The sequence below is a fragment of the Rutilus rutilus genome (assembly GCF_951802725.1).
Source record: "Rutilus rutilus genome assembly, chromosome: 8".
Taxonomy (NCBI): domain Eukaryota; kingdom Metazoa; phylum Chordata; class Actinopteri; order Cypriniformes; family Leuciscidae; genus Rutilus; species Rutilus rutilus.
The window spans coordinates 14,702,684-14,715,900 of record NC_140222.1 but is presented as its reverse complement, the minus strand read 5'-3'; the positions used below and the strand labels follow the sequence as shown (position 1 = coordinate 14,715,900).

Genomic DNA, 13,217 nt, shown 5'->3' with positions numbered 1-13,217 from the left:
ACAAGTGCAAATGGAAATGGCAAAATAAAATGGACAATGATAGATTGGAAATAAAAGTTAACAACGAGCTGCTAAATAATCCAAAAGAATTAGCAACTGAATTCAATAATTTCTTTATTAATTCTGTCAATAACACAAATGTTTAGTTCCGCAGAGATAGCTCTTAAGCCTATTAATCCTGGACAGCCGGTTTTCAGGTTAGAGCAAATAACTGATCTGGAAGTGGCTAACATTAAGTCCATGAAACCATCAAAGGCCAAAGATGCGTATGGCCTTGATACACATTTTTTAAAAATACACAAAGACGTGCTGGTATGCCCACTAACACATCTGATAAATCTATCAATTAAAATGGCAGTTGTTCCATCAGGATGGAAGGTGGCTATAGTCTCACCAATTTTTAAATCAGGAGACAAAACAAACATTTCAAATTATCGCCCCATCAGCATCCTCCCTGTTGTATCTAAGGTTGCAGAAAAGTGGATCACCAAGCTGCTGAATAAACATCTCAGTATTGGCCATTCTCTCCTGCACCCCATGCAATTTGGGTTTCGCCAGTACCACTCCACAGAGACTGCAAACTGTGTCTTCATAGAAACAGTGAAATCTTCGCTTGATAAAACCACATGTGTTGGTGCAGTCTTTTTGGATTTAAAGAAGGCGTTCGATACAGTAGATCATCTGTCTAAACTGACTCACTTCAACTTTGCAGAAGATGTGATAGCTTGGTTTCAATCTTACTTGTCCAATAGAAGACAAGCTGTGAGTGTCAGTGGCACTATGTCGTCTTATCTTGAATGTTCAGCAAAGTCCCACAAAGCTCTATTTTGAGAGTCTGGTTAGTATCATTGAATGTAGAATTACTATTAGTAATAGTAATAACTATCTCTAGTAATAATGAATGACTTTTTTTCCATTACAGATTGGATTGTGTCTTTAGCCGTAGGAGGAGCATGTGTTGGTGTTCTGCTGGTGGTTGTAGGTGTAACTGGTGAGAATTCCTGACTCAGACACTGCATTCAAGCTTATTGCATCATTGTAGGACAAAAAAGGACAGTGTGATTCAGTTTATCAGATTCATTAGTGTCTGTGTGTAACTAGAACATCAATCCTGTTCATTTCTTTTAAGTTCTGTGAATCTGTTTTCTACTTATAGGAGAGTGGCATAAAAAACTTGCCTGCGGATGTTCTCTCGCTAAATAATCAAACAACTGGCCTTTAATTGCACAGAGGAACATACAGTTTATAGTATAATCTATTAATAATAGTAATTTTCATTGTGAAAGACAATATGCGACAAGAAAACCCTGTTAATTGGTTAGTTCCATTAATAGAGCTTAGTTAACTGTACATTTCATGTAATTTTATAGTAAAATGTTACAATTTTGGAAGCAGAAATGCTCAAATCATCTTATAATTTACATGAAAAGCCATGAAGTGATGTTCCCTGAATTCCCTGCTTGACACCTCACATTTAATGGTTTTTCAGTTAAATAATTGTTTATTTTTGTTGTTTTTCTTATCAATTATATGTAGCCTATACATTTTGGGTTTATGAATTTTGTTGTTAAATGAATGTTTATAGCATTATTTTACTGTTGTGTGTTATGATTTTTTTTTTGTGTGTATGACACTAATGTATGACACACTGTGCACTTTACATATATAAGTATTTACCTCAGCGTGTGCAAAACCGCTTTTGATGAACGATTAATCATGTTGCACCCGTGTTATTTGTCAGTATATTAGTATAAATATATTTGTCAGTTTGTTATATGTCAGTATATGTAAAATGTAAAACAAATGCTATAGCAGCATGGCATTGTTAATTCAGCAGAAAGGGTTAAATTGTGCAATGTTTAGCTTTTTCTGTTATTGGTTAAATTTTTTTTGTATTTTTGAAACACAACCATCCATTTTTAACCTATACTCAAGCTGGTGAACCCTTTGAGCGCCCCCTAGTTCTCTCTCTCTCACAAACACACACACAAACAGACACAAACAACTTGACTTGAAAAATCAATATTTATTTGAAAAATGCAACACTTATACAGTAAAACAATACTAACAAAGCAGTTCGGACAGTAGATCATAATTTGAACCTGCTCCTTCAATTATTTTTACTGACCCCACCACAAAAAAAGTAATTAAAAAAATATCTGTTTGCAACATATTAAGTTTAAATACTCCCACACATGCAACAATGATGAAATCTAAGTGTATTTACTGCCATATCAACATTATTTAGAGAAAGAAATGCGCCAAAATTCAGAAATCTTTGGAAGATATCACTGAACATTTATTGCACAGCAAAAGTAAATTTCTAACTTTTCACTCATTTTCTATTTAAGTTTTTTGTGTTTATTTAAAAGTAGACAAATCTGATATTATTTTAATCTTATATCTGTTATATATTAACAGTTGAGATAGTTCTTTAATGCTGATCTAACAAGCAGAAGACACTAACCGGGTTTTAATCCCAGTTGTGACACTGCGTTACAACATTCCCCAATTAGAACTATGATATTCTATGATGTTAGTGATGTAATTCACAATAGAAACGTTTGTGAATTCTTTTGAGAGAAAGAGGTGAATAAAAACAGAATAAATGTTCATAAAAGATTAATTATGTTTTGTGCTATGTTATATACCTGTGTTTTGTGGGGTGTTTGTTGTCAAATTGAAATTTTTTTTATTTTTAATTATTTAAAAAGCCATTATTTTATGTGAAAAAGTTAATAATTGTATTTTGACAAAATATTTTAGTTTGAAAAATATTTTAAATTTTATACTATTACTATAAGTCTTGTTTATTTTCTGCTGTTTTTAAGCATTTTAATCTGTTATATGATCATGCTACAATGTATCCCACCTATGGGACATGTCACATTTCACTTCCAATCTTTCCAGGCAAATCAAGAAAAAAAGTATCCACTGTATAAGACATGTGGGAAATTAATGTGGGGGAAAAATACTCTGAACACTAAGTAGGTTTACAAAAACTAAGAAAGTCAAAAAGTGTTAGGTTGTGGCCCGCTCTCCCCTAAACTGAAAAAAAAATAGGTGTAGAAACTATTTTACACATAAATCACTAGTAAATTCCACAAATAATTACAAAGAAACAGCAAGTAACACATTGAATAAAACATGACATTTTGATATAGAAAGACTGAAATAATACTTCCTTGTAAACGTACTCCAATAAAATGAATTATTTACAACTTTAAAAAACATTTATAGCATTATCTCTAAAACGGCATTGTGTAGGCCTACTGAAAATATGTTCAATGTTTGAAAGGAAACTTTCAGATATTCAAAAAAAATATTCAGAAAAGAAGAGAAAATAGAGAGACAGTCTATTCTTGTTTAGAAATATCAGATTCATTAAGGTCTGATGATTTTGTCTGGTCTCTCCTCTCTTATTCAACTTTTCTGGATCTGATGTCATAGATGAGAACAACCACAGCAGCCATTGCAGCCACGCCCATCAGAGCAGAGACGACCAATCGGATCACAGCTTCTGCAGAGCCACAATAGTAGGTGTTGTCTGAGGAGGAGGAAAATAACTATGCGATGAAACAGAACCTTCCATTTCAATCAAGATCTGTTTCATCAACAGCTCAGAATGGATCATTGTGACAAACTGCTGTTGTTAAGAAGGCACAGCCAATAAGCGCGCTCTTCACTGCGTGACGTCAACCAGTGTGTGCCCGCTGAAGAGAGATGAGCATTATACTCACCCTCATGTTGGTCCAACCCCCTAAGGCTTTCGTTCATCTTCGGAACACAAATTAAGATATTTTTGATGAAATCTGAGAGTTGGCTCATCGAAATCGAAACTTGCCGGCCCAGAAAAGTTAGTAAATACATTGTTAAAGTCCAAGTGACTACTGTGGCTCATCCATAAGTTTATCCAGTGACGAGAATATTTTTAGTGTGCAAAAAACAACAAAAATAACAACTTTATTCAACTATTCATTTTCGTCTGTGTGGGCCTAAATGAATTCACGTAGTGTAACAGCGCAGCGCTTCAGTGTTGTACGTCACCACGCATCACACACACATGACCAGCGTCGGCCAACAGTGAGCCTACGTGGTGACGTACAACCCAGACCCCCCTATTGGATGCCTGAACAGATCTGATACTGTAATGATAAAGACACACATGTGTCTGATCTATAATACACACTATAAACATCAGCACTACTATATAACCTAAGTGTAGATCTGATACTGTAATGATAAAGACAGACATTAGTGTGAGTGTGTCTGATCTATAACACACACTATAAACATCAGCACTATATAACCTGAGTGTAATGATAAAGACAGACATTAGTGTGAATGTGTCTGATCTTTAACGCACACTATAAACATCAGCACTATATAACCTGAGTGAAGATATGAGTGTATTTAGTGCGCAAATATATATGCTAATGACTGTGATAATTACATATAAACATTAAAACAGTGATGAAACAATTAAAAATGTTTAACAAAAGTCAGTATTTATCACAGATCTATTCACAGGTTTCAATGTAAGATACAAGCAAGCTCTTTTAGCTAATAAAATGTCTGGGGAAGAAGTTGTGAGCTCTGAAAGTTATATTGGTTTGTTTTAAAGGAGAGTTTCATGATTTGAGTGCATTAACGTCACATCATCTGAATTATTCATAGACATTAGACAACTGATAAATAATTTATAAGACTCAAGTTACTCACCACCGACAGTAACAATGAATCTCTTGTATAACATCTGTTTGTTGCTGCTGATCTTCACTGAATAAAGTCCAGAGTCTGTGTTTCTGGTGTTTATGATGGTCAGAGATCCAGTCTGATCATCCAGCTTCAGTCTGTCTCTGAATCTCTCATCAGTATCATGTAATAGTGGGCTCTTTGCCTCTATATCATGTTTAGCTATGCGTTTTCCTTCATCTCCAAACCTCCACACTATCAGCTCATCTCCATGTGTTTCAGTAACATCAGTCTGAAGAGTGACAGAATCTCCATCCTTCACTGACACACTCATTTCAGCTTTATCAGCATCAATAACAGCTGGAGACTCTGCAAGAAACAGATTCACAGACACTGATTAAACATGTTTAACACCGTAACTGGCACTAGAATATCAGTTTATCTTATGGTTACTACACAAGGCATTTGCAGATTGATAAAGGTAATCAGTTTAGTATGTACAACAGTTACTTTTGTCATTTCATATAAGAGCACAGGAACATTCCACTATTTGAAACACTACAATTATATGGGTTCAGTAGATATAATTACAATTTATAATTCTATACAATAATTGATCCTGCTTTTAATTATTTCAAAACTATTACCAATGGAATCAAACTAAAAATATCTAACCAAATTGTGTGTAAAATGTTAGTCAATCAATATGAATTTACTTAAATTCATAATATTAACTATAGTATATTAGCAGTATCACACTCGCCATAATGCTGCTGTTCAGTAATGTGATCACATGTGGCCCAATGTAAAGGGATTCCACTGGAGCCAAGTTATAAAGAACCCAAGTGCAGTTTATTACAAATGAAACAAAACATGAAACAAAAACATGGCATGAAAACAAAAAACAAAGCATGAACATGAACTTACGCAACAGCAGAACTACAGGAAACAATACAATACTTAACAAAGACACATGAGGGCTTATACACAGACTAATAACAAGACAAGGGACACCTGTGAATAATGAAACAATGAACCAATGACAACATGACACATCAGACAAGGGAACACATGGCAGGATCACATGACTAACAGGGAATCACATGACTAACATGGAAACATGACATGAACAAACCCAAAACATGACACCCAATCACAGCTGTGATCCCATACACAAAATAAATATATTTGAAATATATTTTCAGTATATATTTAGGAATATATGCAAATATTTGAAATTGGCCCAATAAATATTTCTGAAATATAACAAAAAAATATGATGTTAAGTGTGAAATATATTTATTGGGCCAATTTCAAATATTTGCATATATTCCAAAATGGATGATACTCAGAACAACAGCATGACTGTGATATCGAGAAACTACAATTCTGTAAGACTGTTTAACATATAAGTAATATTTGCTGGTGAAATCTCAGCTTAATTCAATTTAATTAATAAAACAAAACAAAAAAATTAAAACATCTAACTATCGATAATAAAAGTATTCTCACCATAGACAGTGACATCGAATGTCATACGTGAGGTCCCAGAGTTGAGGTCGATCTGTAGTTTATAAAGTCCAGAGTGTTTGGTTCTCATGTTCTTGATGGTCAGAGATCCAGTTTGATCCAGCTGCAGTTTGTCTCTAAATATGTCAGTGTGACTGGGATATGAGATAGCCTTTCCACTGATTTGAGCGATAGCGGGATCTCCAAACCTCCACAGTATCAGAATTATTCCCTGTGTTTCAGTAACATCAGTGTTTAAAGTGACAGATTCTCCCTCCATCACTGACAATGCCTTCACTTCATCTGCATCAACACCAAACACTCCTGCAGAACAAACAGAAACAGTTTCTCAGAGATTAAACTCATATAACACTGCTGGTGATGTTAGTGAACAGATTTAACTGAGATCAGGCTTGCACAATAAGCACAATTTGACCAATTAAAGGGCCCCTATTATGCTCATTTACAGGTTCATAATTTGGTTTATGGGGTCTGCCAGAATGTTTACTTCATTTAAATGTTAAAAAACTCTCTCTTTTATTTATAATTTGCATTGTTGCAGCACCTGTTTTCATCCTCAACACCGTTTTATTTTTGTTTCTTTTCCTTCTGAAAAGAAAATCTGCTCTCTTTGGTCAGTCAGTCCATCCGAGTCTGTTGTGATTTGTGACAGTAGTTAGGGTTTATCAGCTTGTTTTTCTTGACTGTCATTGTCGGACTCTGGCTTAAACTGATACACAAAACTGACGCCATAGTTAGCATTACAGGGGTCACTCCATTTCAAATCAGCCAAATATCAGAAACTTCTACTACATTTTTTTTTTTGAAGAAGAAGAAGAAAGACAAAGATAAATAGTGATTGAAGCCAAAATATTAAATGTCATGAATGTATATTTACTGAGTAATCCACTTTTTTGTGGAGAGGCGTCAAAATGACAATTTTCACCTGAGGTTCTGAGCCAAATTACAGAGAATAGTACAAATGACTTTAAAAAGATTGCAGCATCATTTTAATTTTTTTAGACAGAGATTAGGTCTGCTGACTTTTGCAATCTTTGTTGCATTATATACCAACAGTGACAATTTCAAAATGGGGAGAAGCACGTTTCATGGTTTTCACATTCCGAGGTTTACATTACAAAGACTTCTTAATACTTCCTTTTAGATTTTGGTTCTTAAACTTTTCTTTTGTAATCTTTATTTTAAAGGCCCTGTATGGTTCAATCCCAGAAATATGGAGATCTTAATGCGGTTCAGTGAGTAAATTGGTATATTGTACACATTTCCAATGGTCAAAATCAAATGTGGGACATGCAACAGCTAATACTTTTTTCTTTTAAAGAGGAATATCTGAAGAATAAATAATGTTGAAACTAGAAATGTGTCTTGTTTTTCCCTATGACAACAATTGCATAGAACATTATTCTCCGAGTACCGTATTATTTTCCCCAAGTTTTAAAGATATCTTATATAGAAAAGCTGATAAAGACACAAAAGCTGTGTTTACATTTAAGTCTTCACAGTTAGTTTTGCACATGTAAGCAGCTTTCTCTACCGTGAACGAGATTATAATGTTATTCCTCGATGCTTTTCCATACTGGCCCTGATAATAATCACAAATATTTAAGCTTGCTCCATTTCTGTAAATCCGTTTTTATGAATGAATAACTCTCTCACCCTGCTGATATTCCTGCCGTTCCCGGATGTCAAATGTTGAATTTTCAGTCGAATTTGAACCACTGAATTTGTAAAGCGAAATAAAATGGACCGAAAATTGCCTGTCAAATATTATAGGTTATATTTTTAAACAGAATGAATATTTTGGTGAATATTAAGTAATAATATTAAGTGAAATCTGAAAGGTGAATATGGATTATTGATTTTTTTTTTTAAATAAAACCGTATGTGAAATGTTTTGAATTGAAATATTCACAGCTTAAATATTCAACCATGTTGAATTTCAGCCAATAAAAATGCAAGCCCTAAAAATACAATGCATTAAAATGAAAGGAGGGTTAATGCAATGCATATTTTTTCAAGTAGTGCAATTCAACAAGCTTTTTTGTTTCAAAAACATTTGTCATTATTTTACTTCTATAAACCACACCCTACCCATACCCACAACTCTATCCCTCCAAACAAAGCTCCATAGAGGAGGAGCTGGTCGTCATTTGACTCTGCAGTGAGTACCACTTGAGTTTTGTCCGCAGTTTCCATGTAAGCCCCACATGGGTTGGCCCATGTTAAAGGAACACTACAGAGTGTTAAATGTAACACTGAATCGGTTTTGGAATTAATGAGATAATTAAATGATTAATTGAGTGATGACTGAACTTTATTGAAGACAGCTGATGATAACAATCAGAATCTCTGAAGGAAAGAGGAACAAGAATGGGAAAAAAAAAGAAACACGAGAACTATAACTGACTTCAGCCACAGCCTTAGATGAAATCAGCTGAAGATAAAAGACTAGACTAGGCTACGTTTACACGATAACGATATGCTTAAAACAAATACGTTTTTTATTTTAGTTTTCTACGTACAGACGAACAATCCCCCTTTACAAGGATCCACGAAAACAACTAAAAACCCTGTATTCTGAATGAAACACAACAGACTGAACAAACACGTAATAAGCATGTGCATGACATCATTGTCTTCAGAGATTCTGTTTTTTTGTTGTTACACAGAGACCGTTTTCAAAAACGTGCACTTTGAAAAACGTTTTTAAAATTTTGCATTTTCAGGCTACTGTTGACATGTAAACGAAAAAGCATTAAAAAGTTTTACGTTTTTAGTTGAAAACCATGTCGTGTAAACAGCCCCTAAATCCATGAAGATCTCAGCAGAGGATGATTAAACAACTCCACAAACAGCATTACCATCACTTATCACTAACCAGATTGACTTTATTTCTTTCATTCATCTACAGTTCTTTTTGAGAATTAACAGAGGTTTAGATGTTGATGTTTTATTGAAAATATTTGGTCACCATTATGTTGATCAATATTTAGTTGGCCAGTTTGACTCTTGACTTTTTATGTCAGTTTGTTGTCTTTGTAATATGTTGCGAAGGAAGCCAAAAACATGGCCAGTAGAATGATTTGCTAATCTCATCACTGACCAAAAGCTGTTGTTTGTTATTAATAGATGCTTTTCCACATTTCAGACATTATACATTTTAATTATTAACCCTTATTGTGCTGTTGGGGATGTTTTCATCCACTATGGGGTATTTTTGAGTCTAAATTTGGCCATAACTTTTTCTGGGTTTCAGCAAATGGAATGATTTTTGGTGACAAATCTTATTTTGACACATATTTTGGGAAAATGCTTTGAAATTTTTCAAAAACTCAACAGTACACTGTGGGCAAATTTACTACCCTTTCGTTATGTTCGTGGCTGAAAACAGCCACTACTTTAAACTGCTGTAAAAATGTATCAGATAAATCTTTTTTTCAATTTTTTTTTTGCATAAATCTATTAATCAACCTCAGTCCTGCTCAAAAATACTAAATGTTTAAAAAAAAATTCAGGATTTTAACTCTTTAATTGCCAAATTCGTAAATGATGTCACTGATTTGGGAAAAAACACACACAAAATTTGCGGCAATTTTAAATTAAAAATCAAAGTAAATACACTTACTTTGTTTTTGTTTACTCCATGTAGTTCTGAGAGCTGAGGTGCATATTTTGATTTTCTCAGACGCATCAAGGTGAGTTCACACACACACACACACACACACACACACACACACACACACACACACACACACACACACACACACACACACACACACACACACACACACACACACACTTTATTATGCTATTATACTCCTTATAAACTCCATATAACTCCATGTAAAAGCCAGAAACTAAGCTTTTTTTTTTGCACAGGCCTATCTAAAGGGTTAATGGTTCCACCTGGTTATCAACAGTAAAAATTTAAAATTTTACCTCTTCCCAACAGGGAAAACCACCAACAATCAAAAATGCATGATTATATGGTGTCATGACTTTGCAATCAAAAAATGTGGGAGAAAAAGTTCAAATCTGATGCTGCACAAAAACTAACAATGCATCAAAACCAATGTTTTTTCTAATCTTTGACATGTCCAAGACTGTGATAAAAGGTAAAAAAAAATCCAGTCCACAATCACATTTTATATTGAAAATGAGTCATTTTGTGTGTTTTTTTCCCCAAATCAGTGACATCATTTACGAATTTGGCAATTAAGGAGTTAAAATCCTGAATATTTTTTAAACATTTAGTATTTTTGAGCAGGACTGAGGTTGATTAATAGATTTATGCAAAAAAAATTGAAAAAAATATTTATCTGATACATTTTTACAGCAGTTTAAAGTAGTGGCTGTTTTCAGCCACGAACATAACGAAAGGTAGTAAATTTGAAAAATGCACAAGGGTTAAATACATTTTGGGGAACAAATTCTTTAGACACACAGGTTTTAAGAATCCTCTACGCCCCAATGCATGCTGGAAGCCCGTTTTTTTACTCTCAGCATGCATTGTATTGTGCATACAATCTGTATTGTGAAAAACGCTATATAAATAAACTTGACTTGACTTGACTTGACTTGACATTGCCGCATGAAGCATGTCACCATTGTTGAGATTCATATGCTGATTCTTAATATTTTTCGTCTTTGGGACGTACTTTCGTTAAGTGGGAGAGATTATTTATTCTGTGACATAACTGTATCTGTTATCTGTTAACCTTAAAACAGTAGGTGGAATTTTCATGTGACGTATATGTCACATTAAGAAAAATGGTAATGAGCTGCTCAATTAATTTATCTGATTTGATTATTTTATTGTTATATTTTCTGCTGCTCATTTCAAAGCATATTTTAACAAATGTAAACATAAAAATAATGTCAAAATTAATTACATTGTTAATGAAATGTATTTTGAAACTATCTTGCATACTTGTAACTAAAACAAGATGTTGATATCATTGGTCCTATTTTAGGTTATTTTAACTTTTTTGTAGTAAAAATAACATGAATAGATTCAGGAAACAACTTTATGTTTAGAATGTGCTGAAAATCCAGGGAGATGACAGTGAGTATGAGGGATCATGTGACAATGACTAGGAAAAAGATATTGATAATTACACCCTTAACAAGAAAGACATGGAGGAAGATTAATCAAGTGGGTCTGATTCAGACATTAGCATCAAGTGATTTAGATTTAGAAGCTGCACAACCAAACATAAACTCTGGGAAACAAAATACAACCAGTCAGGGTAAAAAAAAAAATCTTGAAGAAAGAAACATTTTGAAAATTTTGAGTGCACATTCAAATTCAAAAGGCCGAGTATGGAAATACGGATTGGTATCCATCTGCGAATGGGTCTGCACCAAATGCCAGGAAATTGTGCATACTGGGAAAATGATACAAGGTGTCCCATGGTGGCTGACAACATGTCAAGCAACCGTTTTCAGACCCTGCTAGCAAGTCTACCTTTCACTGACAACAATGATTCGTCAAATCGGAAAGCAGGAGATAAGTGTTGGATGATCCTTTCATGGCTTTATATGTTCCGCAAACAATGCCTGGCTATCACCCCGGCTGTCTTCCCAGAAAAGTAATAATTTTTATATGTTGTGGAAAAGAAAATAAATAGAAAAAAAAAAACTGTTGTTAAGCAAAAAAAAACTGATTTTTTTTTTTCAACTGAGAAATAAACGCCCAATGTGACATATATTTAGCATTTAAAATTTATCATAAAAGCCCAATGTCACATATATGTAACATTACAGATATTTCACAATGAGGGGTTGTATTTCAAAAACAACTGCAGAAACATGTTATAAGTGGTCCATTTGGTCTGCATGCCCCATAATTTTCCTATAAGGAGAAATTGGTCAGGGCTCTTATGGGTTAATTGACCATATTTTAATTAAATATATTTCATAATAGCATCACTATGAATTCAAATTTAATGAAATTTACTTTTAACTGAAAACAGAAAACTTTTAATGTGTTCTGGCCGTTCATTGGGACGACAACATGTTTGGTGATTTGAGAACGCAAACCATAGCCGCGTTTTTAAACGAAATTTCCCGGAACAATGTCTTCTATCTCTGACCCTTTAAAACCCCTTACCAGTCAGGGATCACTGGTGATCCCAGATTATTTTAGTTCAAAATATGTTTGAGCTTATAGCCTATCTCAATATTAATAACAGTCTGGTTAATTTTGAGTCTTGAACTATAAACTCTCAAGTGTTGGCTTTCTAAATGTATGTGTGTTATGTTTCTATTCAGAATTACTTATGAGCAGTAACCTTTTTATTTTGGGCATTTCATGTATGCAGCACTTGCCAAAATTGGGGGTGACTGGGAAGGGGTTAAATCGGAGTAGAGATTGTCACTGTAGTGGCTTGTGTTCATTTCTCATCCTCCCTGGGGGAACTAGCAACCGGAATCCGTTATCTGTATGAAAACTAGTTTTTCTCACACTGCAAAAACTGCTTTATCCGATATTAATTTATTCATCCTTAAACAGGAGGGCATGTCCAAAATCATTTAAATAAATGTGATCATTTTCATCAGGAAAGTTAATGAAGTTCAGGAAGAAGACAACAGTCAATGAACGCTGCTATCGCTGTCAAAGTGAAACCGAAAGTGGTAAAATAAATGAATAAACAGAAATCGAGTAGGCTACTTACCGCATATTAGTAGAAAAATCTGAAAGAATTTGAATGTGTACTTCATAATGTTGCAGATTTCAACTAAACCTAACTTCGATTGTTTTTAAAATTCGTTGTTTGTTTGTTTGTTTCTGAACCACACCCTACCGACGATTGTTAACCCTATTAAATACCAACAGAGAGATTGTTATACCAACTGTGGCTGAATAAATAATTGACACGATGATTTATAACCAACTAAGGTAGAAGAAGTACGTTTACTTTTACAAATTTGCACAACTGTAGCAAAGAGCTGAAGACCGCAATGACGGAGATTCTAGCGGTTTTTTCTTT

General features: G+C 34.0%; 1 protein-coding gene across 1 annotated transcript; it reads right to left on the bottom strand.

The window, feature by feature from the left end:
* Window positions 1–2,011: 2,011 nt before the first annotated feature.
* On the bottom strand, window positions 2,012–13,217 carry LOC311295175 (uncharacterized protein). Its single transcript, XM_084416414.1, has 4 exons — window positions 12,903–13,217; window positions 6,208–6,528; window positions 4,723–5,064; window positions 2,012–3,547 (listed from the first exon to the last, which is right to left on the bottom strand). The coding sequence occupies exons 1-4, from the start codon at window positions 12,946–12,948 to the stop codon at window positions 3,420–3,422; spliced, it is 837 nt and encodes a 278-aa protein (XP_084272540.1). The 5' UTR covers window positions 12,949–13,217; the 3' UTR covers window positions 2,012–3,419.